General features: G+C 43.0%; 1 protein-coding gene across 5 annotated transcripts; it reads right to left on the reverse strand.

The window, feature by feature from the left end:
- Nucleotides 1–1,802: 1,802 nt before the first annotated feature.
- Zpbp2 (zona pellucida binding protein 2) lies at nt 1,803–11,405 on the reverse strand. 5 transcript variants are annotated; one of them, XR_007979853.1, is made up of 8 exons: nt 11,159–11,405; nt 10,983–11,048; nt 9,907–10,032; nt 8,545–8,706; nt 7,798–8,016; nt 7,149–7,231; nt 3,812–3,997; nt 1,803–3,056 (listed from the first exon to the last, which is right to left on the reverse strand). XR_007979853.1 is itself a non-coding variant. In XM_052196407.1 (8 exons), exons 1-8 carry the CDS (start codon nt 11,205–11,207, stop codon nt 3,903–3,905), a joined length of 981 nt encoding a protein of 326 aa, XP_052052367.1. In that variant the 5' UTR covers nt 11,208–11,403; the 3' UTR covers nt 3,574–3,902. The 5 variants fall into 5 exon arrangements, 4 of the variants coding, with proteins under 4 accessions (XP_052052367.1, XP_052052368.1, XP_052052369.1 ...); XM_052196407.1 differs by lacking the exon at nt 1,803–3,056 and adding an exon at nt 4,691–4,871 and having other exon boundaries at nt 3,574–3,997; nt 11,159–11,403; XM_052196408.1 differs by lacking the exon at nt 1,803–3,056 and adding an exon at nt 4,691–4,871 and having other exon boundaries at nt 3,574–3,997; nt 11,250–11,402.
- Nucleotides 11,406–13,745: the final 2,340 nt, after the last annotated feature.

The following is a 13,745-nucleotide window of genomic DNA, read 5'->3' on the forward strand; positions in this document are numbered from 1 at the left end:
CAACTTTTCCTACTTTATAGCATATTTGATGGTATGTATAGTAAAAGAAGTTAGGTATTAGTATTTGCTATTCCTAAGAGACCATTCAGATATTCTGTTTGTCTCCAGTGCTTTAAAACTGCAATGCTGGCAGCCTAAAAGCAGGCTGTCACGTAATAAATGTGTTTACTTTGGAGGAGACGTTCTTTAGATTCTTTAATTGGACTTATAGGGTTGATAATAAAAATAAAATCTGTTCATCTGTTTGTATTTTCTATTGTGACTGAACTTGTGACCCTGGCTATGTAAAGAAAAAAAATCAAACACGTAATCTGTACTTTGTGGATAATCATTAGTCTGTCTTTGTTCTGCGAAAGCTGTATAAATAAGGAAGCACCTGGCTGCCAGTCAGTCAGAGCTCCAAGGCTCCCCTGATCACCTTTGCCTCATTCACCCCTCCCTCCCCTCCTTATCTCCTCTGTCCTGTCAGCAAGGACCCAGGAAGGCTCCTGGCACGGTTCTGGACATTCTGAGAAAGTTCACACATCGCTGATAAGCAGAAATGTGGTGTTAAGTCTGTCTAGTAATTCACAGGGCAATGACTGGTGACTAGACATTGGCTCTTGTAGGAGACGTCATGATTGGTTGGAAATTACATAAGCTCTTAGTCTTCTGTTCTCAAGTAGTCTCTCTGAGAAGCTTGCTGGCAGGTTGGTAGGACGTAAATGTTCAAGCAATGGTATTCTTTAAACAAAAAAGACTGACTTGTGCATTTTGCCCTTGTGTGTGTCCGCATGCCACTTTTGTGCCTGACATCAGAGAGGGCAGAAGAAAGCACGGGATGCCCTGGAACTGGGGTGATGGATGGTTGTGAGGCACTAAGTGGGTGCTGGGATCGAACCCAGGTCCTCTGAAAGAGAAGACAGTCCTCTTAACTACCAAGCCATCTCTCCAGCCTGAAATTGTGTTTTTTAAAGTTTGTATGATCCGTGATTTTCTTTTACTTCAATGGTGTTTGGCAGATGGCCAGAACATTTTTACTAAAGGGTACTTTCTGATCTAAGGTATGCACGAATGTTCTTAGCAGTTTCAAGCAATAACATCCACAAGACAGAAAGGCAAGACTCTCGCCATCAAAGCTTAGGCCTGTTAACACCGCAGTTGGTCAGATGGACATTAGAGCAAATGGATGGGACCCATGTGCTCCTCTCATTAATAATCTACTGTGTTGGCAGTACAAAGTACAAATGTTATTTAACAGTGATGTTTGGTAGATAACAGTTATGTGACGCCTGACTTCTTACAGACTCAAGATGAAAGACGGCTGGGGCTTTTCAATACTACACTGTGAGGATGATGTTACAATTTATGTTTCCATTGAGCAATGGTTTTTTTTTTTAACTTATTTATTTTATTTATATGAGTACACCGTAGCTGTCTCAGACACGCCAGAAGAAGGCATCAGATCCCATTACAGATGGTTGTGAGCCACCATGTGGTTGCTGGGAATTGAACTCAGGACCTTTGGAAGAGCAGTCACTTAACCACTCTCTTAACCACTGAGCCATCTCTCTAGGGGCTGATTTGAAATCCTGTATGCGCTCCTTCAACAGAGCTGCTTGTCTTCAGTGACTGTAAAGTGATGCCTAGAAACAGAGGAAGGAAAAGTGCCCCCATCCCTGAGCTAAGCTAAGTGGTAACCCCCTAAACACAGGGGCAGAGAGCCATGTCTACCCAAGCAGCTTGGGTAAAAGGCAGTTGCCGGGATGCAGTGGGATGGGAGATTTATTTATTTATTTATTTATTTATTTATGTATTTATTTATTATTTATTTATTTTACAGCCCTAGGCATGTCCCCGCAGTCGCGTACTTGCTAGTATACGTGAGGCCCTGGGTTCCATCCCTAGCAATGCCAAACAAAACCACTGTACCCCAAACCAAAACAGGCCAAACAAACAAAAAAAATCAACAGTGAAGCAAAACAAGCCTCTACATTTCCAAAACCCATAATGCTATTGTGTTTTGGGAAAGATAAAGCGTTAAGAGAAAAATTTATACACAACGACTGGAAAGGGTTTATTCAAATATTCAAAGAATTAGAAACTTCTTTGTGGGTGACGGTCTCACTCTGTGGCGCCACAGGCTGGCCTGGAACTCACTGTCTTGAACTTACGATAATTTCTGAATTAATGCAATGGATCACGTTAACGGGTTAACGGTAAATCATATGATCAGGCCAATAAGTGCAGGATTACTGACATAACACTGAAGAATACTATTCAAATTAGATCGGTACCCATGAGTCAAGACAGCATGGTACACCGACGCATGGACAGTGTGGCAGGGTTTCATTGATACTGAAACTCTGCTCCGTGAGACAGTGGGGGGGGGGGTGAAGCCTAAATCCCAGGAAGAGGGAACAACTTTGCAGAGGTGTCTAAGACTCTGAGCCAGAACGTACCAAGAACTCTTAGATCTCAACAGGAAGACAGACAATACAATTAAGAATGGCAAAAATCTGGACGCCACAGAAGAACTAGGGATAGGAGCGGAGCCGGCGACCACAGGAGAGGATACCCAGCACTGGAAGCCAGTGGGACTGGGATAAAAACAACAAGGAATGCCCTCCCTCCGTTAGAGACGTCAGCCGCACCCCATATCCACAGTACTGAATGCTGGCGAGGAGAAGTTAGACCGCGGTGGTAAGCCACTTGGGTCGCCACCTTTCCCAGTATCCATGCCACTCAGTATCAGCCGATCTTGCTGAGAACTCTGTCCACACAGACTTGCATACTCATGTTCACGACAGCTTTATCTATACCCTGGAATATTGCACAGCAGCAGAAATAAACTGTGGGATCCGTTGAGACACGAAGGAATTCAAGACGCATAGTGCTGAGCGGAGAGAAGCCAGTCCGAAGAGTCTACGCATTGTATCATCCCAGCTCCACGGCAGTTAGGAAAAGACGAGAAGAAGGTGACGAGTGGGATGGGGGGAGGGGTGGGGGGAGGAGCGGGTGAAGGACAGCGGGTTTCCACTCAAATGGTGAACACATCACCGTGAACTTGTCCAAACCTGGAACACGAGGAATGAAATCTTAATGTGAACCATGGACCAGAGTGAAATTAGTAGGGTATGTGTGTGTGTGTGCGTGTGTGTGTGTGTGTGTGTGTGTGTGTGTGTGTGTGTGTGTAATGAGTGCTCATGGAGGCACCTAAGTGACTGCAGACCTCCTGCTTCATTTGCTGTAAATCTAAGCCTGCACTAAAACACGACTCTGTTGTTAGAAACTAAAAGCAAAGGGACTAAAGTAACTCCTTTAGTTATAATTTCCAAAGTACTATGGTTATTGGAGAGATGGTTCAGTGGGTAAGAACACTGGCTGTTCTCCCAGAGGACCTGCTTTCAATTCCCAGCTCCCGCATAACGATTCACAACCTTCCCTAATTCCAGTTCTGAAGGTACTAAGCATGCATGTGGTTTGCAGATGTGCATGCTGGCAAAATAACCACACATATAAAATAAATCTAAGAAACAAATTAAACAGAGGATTATAAATGTCTCAGTAGAAGCCATTTCAAACAAATTAATATATGGAAAATAGAAAATGTTTTATTATATTACACATTCCTACTCTTTTTGACCTTAATATCAGGTACAAAGCATGTTTCCGTTTGTAGAAAACAGAACATATCCCACTAACACTTGAACTTCCCCTGGTACGCCGGAGGTGCTGAGTTAAATGCCTTCTTATTCCACGCCAGCTACCTTCTGCTGCTGGTTCTAGAGTGCGAGCTTCCAGAGCTTTGGTCTTGCTGATCATACTTTACCAAGGCTATCGACGATGCTCTCCGACGTGAGCAGATCTCTGCCCCCACCTTCAGAGGCCAACAACGGTGCTTTCACCTCTGCTCCTGAAGATTACGGGCAAGCTTTAGCTCCATAGATGTGGACGGAAACACAGACCTGACATGTGACGTCCACATCGGGACTGAATGTCCCAGGACTACAGACCACTGAAAGGGAAATGCAGGCTGTCAGTCGGTAAAGTTAAAGACACCTCATGTCAGCAATACAAAGGTGTGTTCAACATTACACCATTTCTACACGGGCTACCCACACCTGTTTAGTCAATTAAGTGGTAGAAAATACCTCAAAGTTTGTAATGTGACAATCTTAAAAACAGGAGAGTTAGACTACTGTATTTTCCTTTCTATCAACATTTGCAGGTCGTCCATGCCTCATTTGTAAGTGCCTGTCTGCAGTTTCGACTCTCTGCTTCCTAGCTCTCTTTCCCAGGCAGGACCGTTCTGCTCTCTTGCACAGAACAGTATCATATGTTGTCGGGACACTATGGAAATGGTTTTTTTTTTTTTTTGGATTTGGTTTTTTTCGAGACAGGGTTTCTCTGTGTAGCCCTGGCTGTCCTGGAACTCACTTTGTAGACCAGGTTGGCCTCGAACTCAGAGATCCGCCTGCCTCTGCCTCCCAGAGTGCTGGGATTACAGGCCTGCGCCACCACCGCCCGGCCATATGGAAATGTTTTGTCACACAAGAGTGAGCAATGCAATATTTATTACGATGACTATTTGTAGAAATTTGGGCTCTCAACTTTTTTCCTTCTCTTTTCTGTGGAAGAATTGATGAAAAGATGCAGTTCAAAAATCTCTGGAATTACAGACACTTAGGCATTTGTAGTTTATAATTACCGCAACAGCTAGCACAATTGCTGTGTAGACCTTCGTTTTTCCCAAAGCCTGGCCGACAATTGTCTATGCGTGCTATTTGAAAACTGTGGTCCACAAAGTGCATAGCTGGGACCGTTCTGTTAAAGTGATGTTGCAGAATGTACGCTTGGCTCCGAAAGAATTCTTCTATCCGGTCTCTCGCCTATGGTTTAGATACACCAGAGAAAAATTATAATTACTAATTTCAATAATCAAAATCCTTCTCATGAATCACAGGCTGTACCACACAGCAGAAATGTTCCTTGTTCATTAGAGCAAGATGCATTAGAAGATGAAGTCCTGAAAAATCTATGTTAAAGTCTAAAATTAGTGCCTTTGACTTTACTAATTATTGTTAATTTACACATTGGAGTGGTTAAGGAAAACAGTTATAAAAGCTTGTTGGGGGAGAGAGTGGGCTGGAGAGGTGGCTCAGCAGTTAAGAGCACTGACTGCTCTTCCAGAGGTCCTGAGTTCAATTCAATGCAACTACATGGTGGCTCACAACCATCTGCAATGGGATCCGATGCCCGTACAGTATACTCATATACATAAAATAATTTAAAAAGTTGTTTGAAGGGATGGATGGCTCAGTTGGCTAAAAACTTTCCTTGCTTGTAATCTCAGTGCTGGGGAGATGGAGACAGAAGAATTCCCGGGGCTTTGCTGGTCAGATAGTCAAGTCTAATCAGGCAGAGACCCTGTCTCCAAGGAGGAGATGGTGTTCCTGAGACTGGCATCTGAAGTTGTACTGCAGCCTCAACAACTCCCATCCCCCATGCACTACACATACACATGCACACACAACATGGATAAAACTACCTTTGAATTGTTTGCCTCTTCCATAGATTAAACATGATCTCTAATTCTCCCTGGTTATTAAAAAGGATAAAAAAAAAAAAAAAGCACCAACAAATGTAAAGAGAACTGGCTGCTCCTCCAGAGGACCCGGGTTCAAGGCCCAGCACCCACCTGGCAGCTCCCAACTGTCTGCGACTCCAGTTCCAGGGCATCAATCATATGTCCTGCTCTGGCCTCCTCAGGCACTAAGCATGCATGCAGCATGCAGATACACCCACTAGGCACGCATGCAGCACGCAGATACACACACTAGGCACGCATGCGGCATGCAGATACACACACTAGGCACGCATGCAGCACGCAGATACACACATTAGGCACGCATGCAGCACGCAGATACACACACTAGGCACGCATGCAGCACGCAGAATAGCACATAAGCATGTAGCAAAAACTCAGAATAAATAAATACATAGAATACATAAATGAAAAATTAAAAAGAACCAAGCAAAGTAGAAATCAAGGCTTTAATCAGCATTAGAAACTATGTGAATCTGGCTTTGGGACAAACTATAAGAATGACTAAGCCCTAACCAAATACTTCTTATAAATCACATAAAACATTCCAGGCATGGACTTGGGAACAAGACTGGGGAACAGACATTTTTCTGACTCTGGAGTCTGTCCCGGTTGGAAGAACTACACATCGAAGCTGTAGTAACTTGATTGTGAGTATTTTCTTCAGGCCGTTGCTTAACCATTTAGGCAATGAAGCCTGAGCCGGGCAGTGGTGACTCGAACCTTTAACCCCAGCTCTCTGGAGGCAGAGGACAGCCTGCTCTACAGAGCACGAGTTCTAGGGCAGAGCTCCACAGAGAAGTCCTGTGTAAAAACCCCAAACTAAAACTAACTAACTGACCAGGGATCCACCTTTCTGCTATGAATGAAATATATAACACAAGCCTGGGAGCTAGCTAATATTCCAGAGGTACTGTTACCAAAACACACACCGGCATAGCCACAATTTCCATTCAAAAGACTGAAGCGGGCTGGTGAAGTGGCTTGTCGCCAAGCCTGCTGACCTGCGTTCCATCCTGACACCCGCGTACTGTTTGTCAAGGACTTTATCTCTCTATGTGTAACTCTTTCTCCATAATAAAAACATTTTGGGGCTGTCAAGATGGTTCAGTGGTGGTAAAGACATCTGCTGAGAAACCAGACGTCTGGATTTGACTCCTGGAGCACACACAGAGGAAGGAGGGGACCAATTCCTGCCAGCTGTCTTCAAATGTTCACATGTGTGCTATAATAGCATGTAAGTGTGATGATACACAAAAACACAATTTAAAAAATTTAGAAGAAATAAATTTAAATTGTTCCTTAAAAGAGCTAGAATATTATTGTTGTTGTTGTTGTTGGTGGTGGTGTGTGTGTGTGTGTGTGTATACATTTGTACATACGTAGGTGCATGCACACCATGGTTTGCATGTAGTCAGAAGTTTTCTTTTCTTTTGAGATAGGTTTTCACGTAGCCCAAGCTGGCCTTGAACTCACTGAGTAGCTGAAGATGACCTTGGACTGCTATTATTATATAAGCTTTGTGGGTCCCCAGCGCTTTCCCCTCGCGGTGGGAGCTCACCTGGAGGATGTTATGATTGGTGGTGTCTTCACAGTCGGCAGAGTGGTTGCACATACTTTTCCAGCCTGGTGCGAAAGGATTCACTGGAGAGGAAAACATGACAGGTACACACCCACTTCTAAAAAGGGCCAGACCCTTTGGTAAAGGCCAAACGCTTTGGTTGGTATGCAGGCATATGCCCGTTTAACCCAGCTACCAGATCAGAACAGGAAAGCTAGGCGTACAGTTTGAATAACAAATGCACTGTGTCTTTACTCCATCTGTGGGCTAACTGAAGTAATTACAAGGCTTGAAAACAGAAATATATTGTGTCTGGTTACTCTCTCGTTAATTCCTCAAAAAACAGAAACCATAAAACATCGTTCCTAAAGTTCTATAAGAAACTGTAAGTAGAAACTTAGCTGCATGGTTAAGAGTTATGCCAGCAAGATGATATTGACTTTAAGTAATAAACAATGTATTATATTTGAAGGCAGGCTGCCTTTAAAACCACAACCAGGCAATAGTATATATATATATTAGTGCTTTGCAAATACTCCAGACTTATTATAGGTAGGAGACATCTCATGTTTACATGATGATTCATTTTATAATCTATTATGGTTTTGAAAATTAAAGCCATAAAATTAACGTTATAAAATTCTTTCACCTTGAAAGGCTATGAATAGTTCATACACGAAGTCCTTCTCTGGAATTTTAACAAAATGGCACTTGTAGGATGGCTCTATGACATGGCACAACAAGTCAGAGATTAAGTTATCCAAAATTTTCTTCAGCACTCTGAAGAGCAGGTCATTAGATCTTCCTACACAAGAGTTTGTGGTAAAACGCACAGCCATGTGGTAAGAATAATCAGGCTCCCGGTAGGCTTTAGAGAAAGACAAGAATAAAAGCAGTTGTATCTTGCATTAATTTCCGCTGTTTTTCCCCCCAAAAAACCATGTAACATTTAACGTCATTAATCTTACAGTTTCAAAATCGTACTTACCTAGTAAAACATTCCATTGGTCTGTTTATATAACACATATAACTAATAATTTTAATGAAAAAAAACCAACCCATTGTTGTCATTAGATGTCTGTCTACTTAGGAAAAATGGCTATGGTGTGGTAGCAATATGGGTAAGTTAATAGTGTCAAAATGCCTTTGGGCCTGAAGAGACCACACAGCAGTCAGGACCTGTGGAACCCAGCCTCTCCCATCAGAAGGCTCACAGCTGCTGCTACTCCATCTCCAGAGCATCAGATGCCCCCTGCTGGCCTCTACTGGCACCTGCACTCACATGCACATAACACACACATAAACACATAATAAATCTTAAAATGTAAGGATGTTTTTGGGGCACTGGAAAGATGGCTCCTGTACTTATATTATTCTTATATAAATATATTATTACCAAAGACCAGGAAGTCATATTTCTTGTTGATTGTAGTTTCTTCTTGGGTTTCTGCTTTGATAGTCTTGTAGGAAAGATTACATGAGTATTGTCCAGATAATGACTCCGTAAAATTCTTCAGTACCAGCTCTCCTGTGTTTGTTATATTTATTTGGCTATTCTCTAATCAGAAAGAGGAAATTTCTTGGTTAGTCAACAGGTAAACATTATTTAGTAGATTCAGGGCTATAAACATACATACAAAAATTCAAAATTAATAAGACTATTCGAACTTTGGGAACCCAATAAAATTTTTTTTTAAGACAGGGTCTCACTGCATAGCCCTGGCTGGTCTAGAACTTGCTATGTAGATCAGGCTGGCCTTGATCACAGAGATCTAACTATCTCTGCCTTCTGAGTGTTGGAATTAAAGGCATGTAGCACCACGCCCAACAGCCCAGGAAAAAAACCTTAATTGTCTATGAGAGCGTTACATGAGCCAGGTATACTTCTCAAATATATGCCGATTTTCTTTATTTCTTGGCATCTAGTTTTGACTGATTTATACCAGTAATTTAGTAAATTATCTATCTATACATATTTGTTTATATAAATTTATATTTTATATTTACACACACACATGTATACACTCACAAGACACAAATAATGTTGATATCCCAAGGTACTATTCTAACATAAAAATTACATATTGAATATCCCATATTACTGGTGTTTTATGGGTAAGCTTTAGTACTTAGGAAAATTTTTAAGTAGGGCCCACAAATAACTGCCTCAGGGTAGCCTGACAACACAGGGAAAATCTGCTTGAGAGGGAGACTCTGGATTCAGTCCCAACCACTGGGAAGAAAACGCTGTCTCTTTGGTTAGCCCAGGCCACCTTCAAACTTGTAATCCTCCTGCCTCAACCTTTTGAGCACTGTGCTTGCATGGCCCATACTGCCTTTTACATCTGCTTTAGTTTTTGCATAGGAAGAACTTAGGTCGCAGACCAAGAAAAATTATAATTTGTCTAAGTGTTGAGAACATTTAATTGCAGTTAAAATTAAATTTATTGGGGATGGTGGGATTGCTGAGTGTTTAAGAGTACTTGTTGCTCTTGCAGAGGATTTGGGTTCAATTCCCAACACCAACAAGGTGGTTTACAACCAGTAGTAATTCCAGTTCCATGGGATCAGATATCCTCTTCTGACCTCTGAGGGCATCCAGCAAGCATGTGGTACACAAACATGCAAGCAGATAAGACGCTCACATATACAAAAATAAAGTACGGCTAATAGAATTTTAAAATTAAAGTTGTTCTTTTCAACAATAGCAGTGCTTTAAACAATGTTCACACCATTAAAATATATCTAAATTATTTACCTTTTAATGTGTTTTCATTTGGCCCAGTCCATAGGTAGGTGGGGTCCACTGTTTCTTTATTAGCACGATCAACATCCATACAAATAAGGACAGGGCTAGTCTGGTGTAACTTTACATATATTTTTACTGTGACAAAATAAAATTCTTCAGAATTACATTATACGGAAAAATAAAGACACACATTCTTAGACAAATGATACCAGTTCATTCTGATTTCAGTACTTAAAAAGTCTTCATAGCATGTTCGATGCTAGTTGTCATTTATAATGAAGTCCTTTTTGCTTCCCCACAGGAAGTCTTTAAACTGTATTTTGTTAAGGAGCTATTGGAAGGATCATGGAATTATTGTTCACAGGATGTTAGCTTGACTGAAAACTTGGTAAGCTTCCTGATGTGCCTTGCGGTGCTTACTAGAAAGGTGTACTGCCGTGATCTACAGTGACTCAACTGGGTAGTACATGGTCTCACAAGATATTTTTAAAGGCCCAATCATTGCCAGGATGGGGATCTATAAAGCCTACTGCACAGTGTGGCACTGTCGTGGTGGTGTTGGGAAGGGAAAGGCCTTAAATGTGCAGATGTTCTAAACGGAATGCAATGCAGTGGATCAAAGTTATTTCAAAGGCAGACCACTACTTTTTCCTGAGTGTTCGACAACTACAGGGAGTAACACTGGAGCTGAAGTCTGATGCATGAATAGGGCTGGTTAATACAAGAGGGAGAGAAGAGCCTTCCAGAGGGACGTCCACCCGGCTAAGTGCCTTCATCCACAAAGCAGAAGTATTTGAAAGAGAGACATGGTATCAGAGCAGTAGATCTGTGGTGAATGCTGGAACACAACACTAGCTTTGAGGGCAATGATGCAAACTTCCCAAACTGCAGAGCACAGAAGCCCTCCTATCTAGCTCCCCCTTCCCTACTTGAATGATGCGAGTTGTCAATGGATAAGCGATCAACTAATAGCTCTCCTAGTAATTGATTTTTCTTCAATAATGTTGCATAAACCAAAAAGAAAGAGAAAAAAGAACCTAATCGGGTGCAACCCCAGCTCTTGCGAGAGAAGAGACACGTATTACCTGGGTGCCCTACCGTGCCGTAAAGAAAGCCTTTGATATTGAATAAGGAAGAACGTTGCGATCCAACTGCGGAGGAAAGAAAACCTCTGGCTAATTACAAGGTTCAGGGAAGGGCAGGGCGGGGCAGGAGGCGAAGAAGGCGGGGCGGAGGGAGGAGCCTGCGGGCCAAGCCCCACCTCCTACGAGAGACCAGAGCACCGCGGAGAGTAGGGCCCACGCAAACATCACGGCTCAGGCACTAGCGGCGACGGCTGGGCGCCCTCCTACCTCAGGCCAGGCCCAACGCCTCCCCATCGCTCCTCTACAGAGCGAAGCAAACCGCCGAGGGCATTTCCCCTACCGGTCCCAGGCTACCACGGGGCGGCTGTGCCCGAGAGCGCCTGCGTGTTCCGGCTTGGCACGAGGGGCGGGGCAAGCGCTCGCCGAGGGAAAGCCCCGCCTCCTGGCGCACGCGCAGTTGCGGAGCGCTGCATCTCCGAGCCTTTCGCACCTCTCCTAGGGTGCAGTGTTCCCGCGCTCTAGCTCTGGTCGGCCTGGTGGTGTGAAGAGTAAAGGAAACGAATTCAAGACTTCCGGGGACTTCCTCAGTCTAGAGGATAAAGGGACTGAGGAGAGAACGCAGTGGGTCCCAAGGACGGTGGTGGCGGCGCTGAGCAGCCTGAGGATGCCGTAGTTTGGCGATATGAAAATGGGAGAAGTTTGTGAGAATTTCCTAAAAAACGAGGGCTCAGCTCGGGAACCTCCTATTCTGACACAGGATTGCTGGATCTGTCAAAACGTCACATCCAATTATTACCTAATTGCATTTTTCTGGCACACAAAACCAAGTCTTTGAAGAACCCTCTGTGCTTCAGAAGGGTGCCTTCTCACGTGGTTAATCCTTTATTTTTCAGCTTAGAGTGTGAGATGATGTAAGGGACACCCCCTCATGCAAATTTATTCGGAAGTAACTTTGCTTTAGAAAATGGGCCCCATCGAAAGGCAAGAGCATATGATCTTTTTCTCAGCTGATGTGAGATAAGTCACTATCAGGAAGCTTCAAAATAGTCTTTCAAAGTTCTTCTGAACCCCGTGCTGGGGACCAAACCCAGGATCTTTACTGAATTGAATCGTTAACCCCATCATGCGTGGTCCCATCTTGACTACTATTTTAGGTGACCTGAAAGCCTTATGTGTTGTTTATCTCTTAGTAGCAGAACACTACTCTCAGTAGTGGTTTTGAGTAGGTTGGTTAGGGAGAGAGCCCAAGGTTCAGATAGGGTGCAGAATGGTTATTTGGGGTGAGATCAGGAGTTTTCAGTTTTATTTCCTTTGAGCCGAGTCAGTATTTGGACTGTCTCAGATGGTCCAGGAGCAACCTTTGTCAGTAATTTCAGTTTTAGTCACTGTTAATTTTATCTATATAACAGGCATGAAAATGGGATCCAATGAGTCAGATCCACCCCATGTCAGTTACTACGTCTAGACTCATGGGTTAGCCTCAACTGCTGAAAATGTGTATGGGTGTTTTGCTTGCATTTCTGTCTGTCTGTGCACCAGGGGCATGCGCTTCCCACAGAGACCAGAAGAGGGTGTTGGCTCTGGGACTGGAGATAAAAAAGGGTCGTGAGCAACCATTTGGATGCTAGGAATCAAACGTGGGTCCTTTAGAAGAGCAGCCAGTGACTCAGACACCTCATTTTCAGACTTAATCAAAACATTTTCCAAATGTACAAAGTATTACTAACTTCTCTGTTATTGCACATGATTCTCATAAACGTATGTGTTAAATTATAACTCCTGTGAAAAGAGTGTTAGAATAGTTGGGCTGGAGAGATAGCTCAGTGGTTGAGAATTTATCTGCTTTTCCAGAGGGCTCTAGTTCCAGTACCCAGCTGGAAAGCTTACTCACAACACCCTTTAACCCAGTTCCAGGTGATCCAGTGCTCTCTTCTGGAATTCATGGATACCTGTGTTCACATACCCTATATATCCCTCTTATATATACATAATAAAGAGTAAAACCTTTAGCTGGGTAGTGGTAGCACTTACCTTGAATCCCAGCCCTCGGAAAGCAGAGGCAGAGGTAGGCAGATCTCTGAGGTTTAGGCCAGTCTGATCCACAGAGAGAATTCCAGGACAGCCAGGGCTACATAGAGAGACCCTGTCTCAAACAAACAAAAAGAAAAGAAATGAAAAAGAAAATAGAGTAGTAGTTTGCATCTTTGAAGTATCCATGTAAACTTTTTATGTAAGTTTGTACTTTAGTGTTTTGTTTACTTATTTTGAGACAGGGTCTCTCTGTGTATCTCTGGCAGGCCTCATAGAGATCTGCCTGCCTCTGCCTTGTGAGTACTGGAATTAAAGGCATGTAGCATCATGCCCAGCAGCCCAGATGAATTTTGCCCTATAACTCGATGGGGAAGCTACATGAGCTGGGTACACTGTGAAATCTATTTCGATTTTTCTTATTTCTTGATATCTCATTTTGGCTGATTTATGTCAGTAATTCAGTATATGAGAGATTTTTGCACAAGACAAATTAAAAATGCTGATATCACAAGGCACTATTCTAACATGAAACATTACATATTGATAGTTGGCACAAATGTACACTTGAGCAATCCTTGTCTTTCTTTTCTCTTTTTCTTTTCTTTCTTTTTAATCAAAGAGGGTCTCTTTGTATAGCACTGGTTGTCCTGGAACTTGCTTTATAGACAACATTATCCTCAAACCCAGAGATCCTCCTGTCCCTCTTCCCAACTGCTGGGATTAAAGATATGC

The sequence above is a fragment of the Apodemus sylvaticus genome, chromosome 10, assembly GCF_947179515.1.
Source record: "Apodemus sylvaticus chromosome 10, mApoSyl1.1, whole genome shotgun sequence".
Lineage (NCBI taxonomy): Eukaryota > Metazoa > Chordata > Mammalia > Rodentia > Muridae > Apodemus > Apodemus sylvaticus.

What these genes read in the sequence shown, in the direction of transcription:
- Zpbp2 (XM_052196407.1), bottom strand. Translation starts at nt 11,207, where the DNA reads ATGTTTGCGTGGGCCCTACTCTCCGCGGTGCTCTGGTCTCTCGTAGGA. An exon ending in ATATGACTTCCTGGTCTTTG is followed by an intron (nt 8,017 to 8,544) that starts GTAATAATATAT and finishes CTTTCTCTAAAG; the next exon opens with CCTACCGGGAGCCTGATTAT. An exon ending in CCAATCATAACATCCTCCAG is followed by an intron (nt 4,872 to 7,148) that starts GTGAGCTCCCAC and finishes TCTAAACCATAG; the next exon opens with GCGAGAGACCGGATAGAAGA.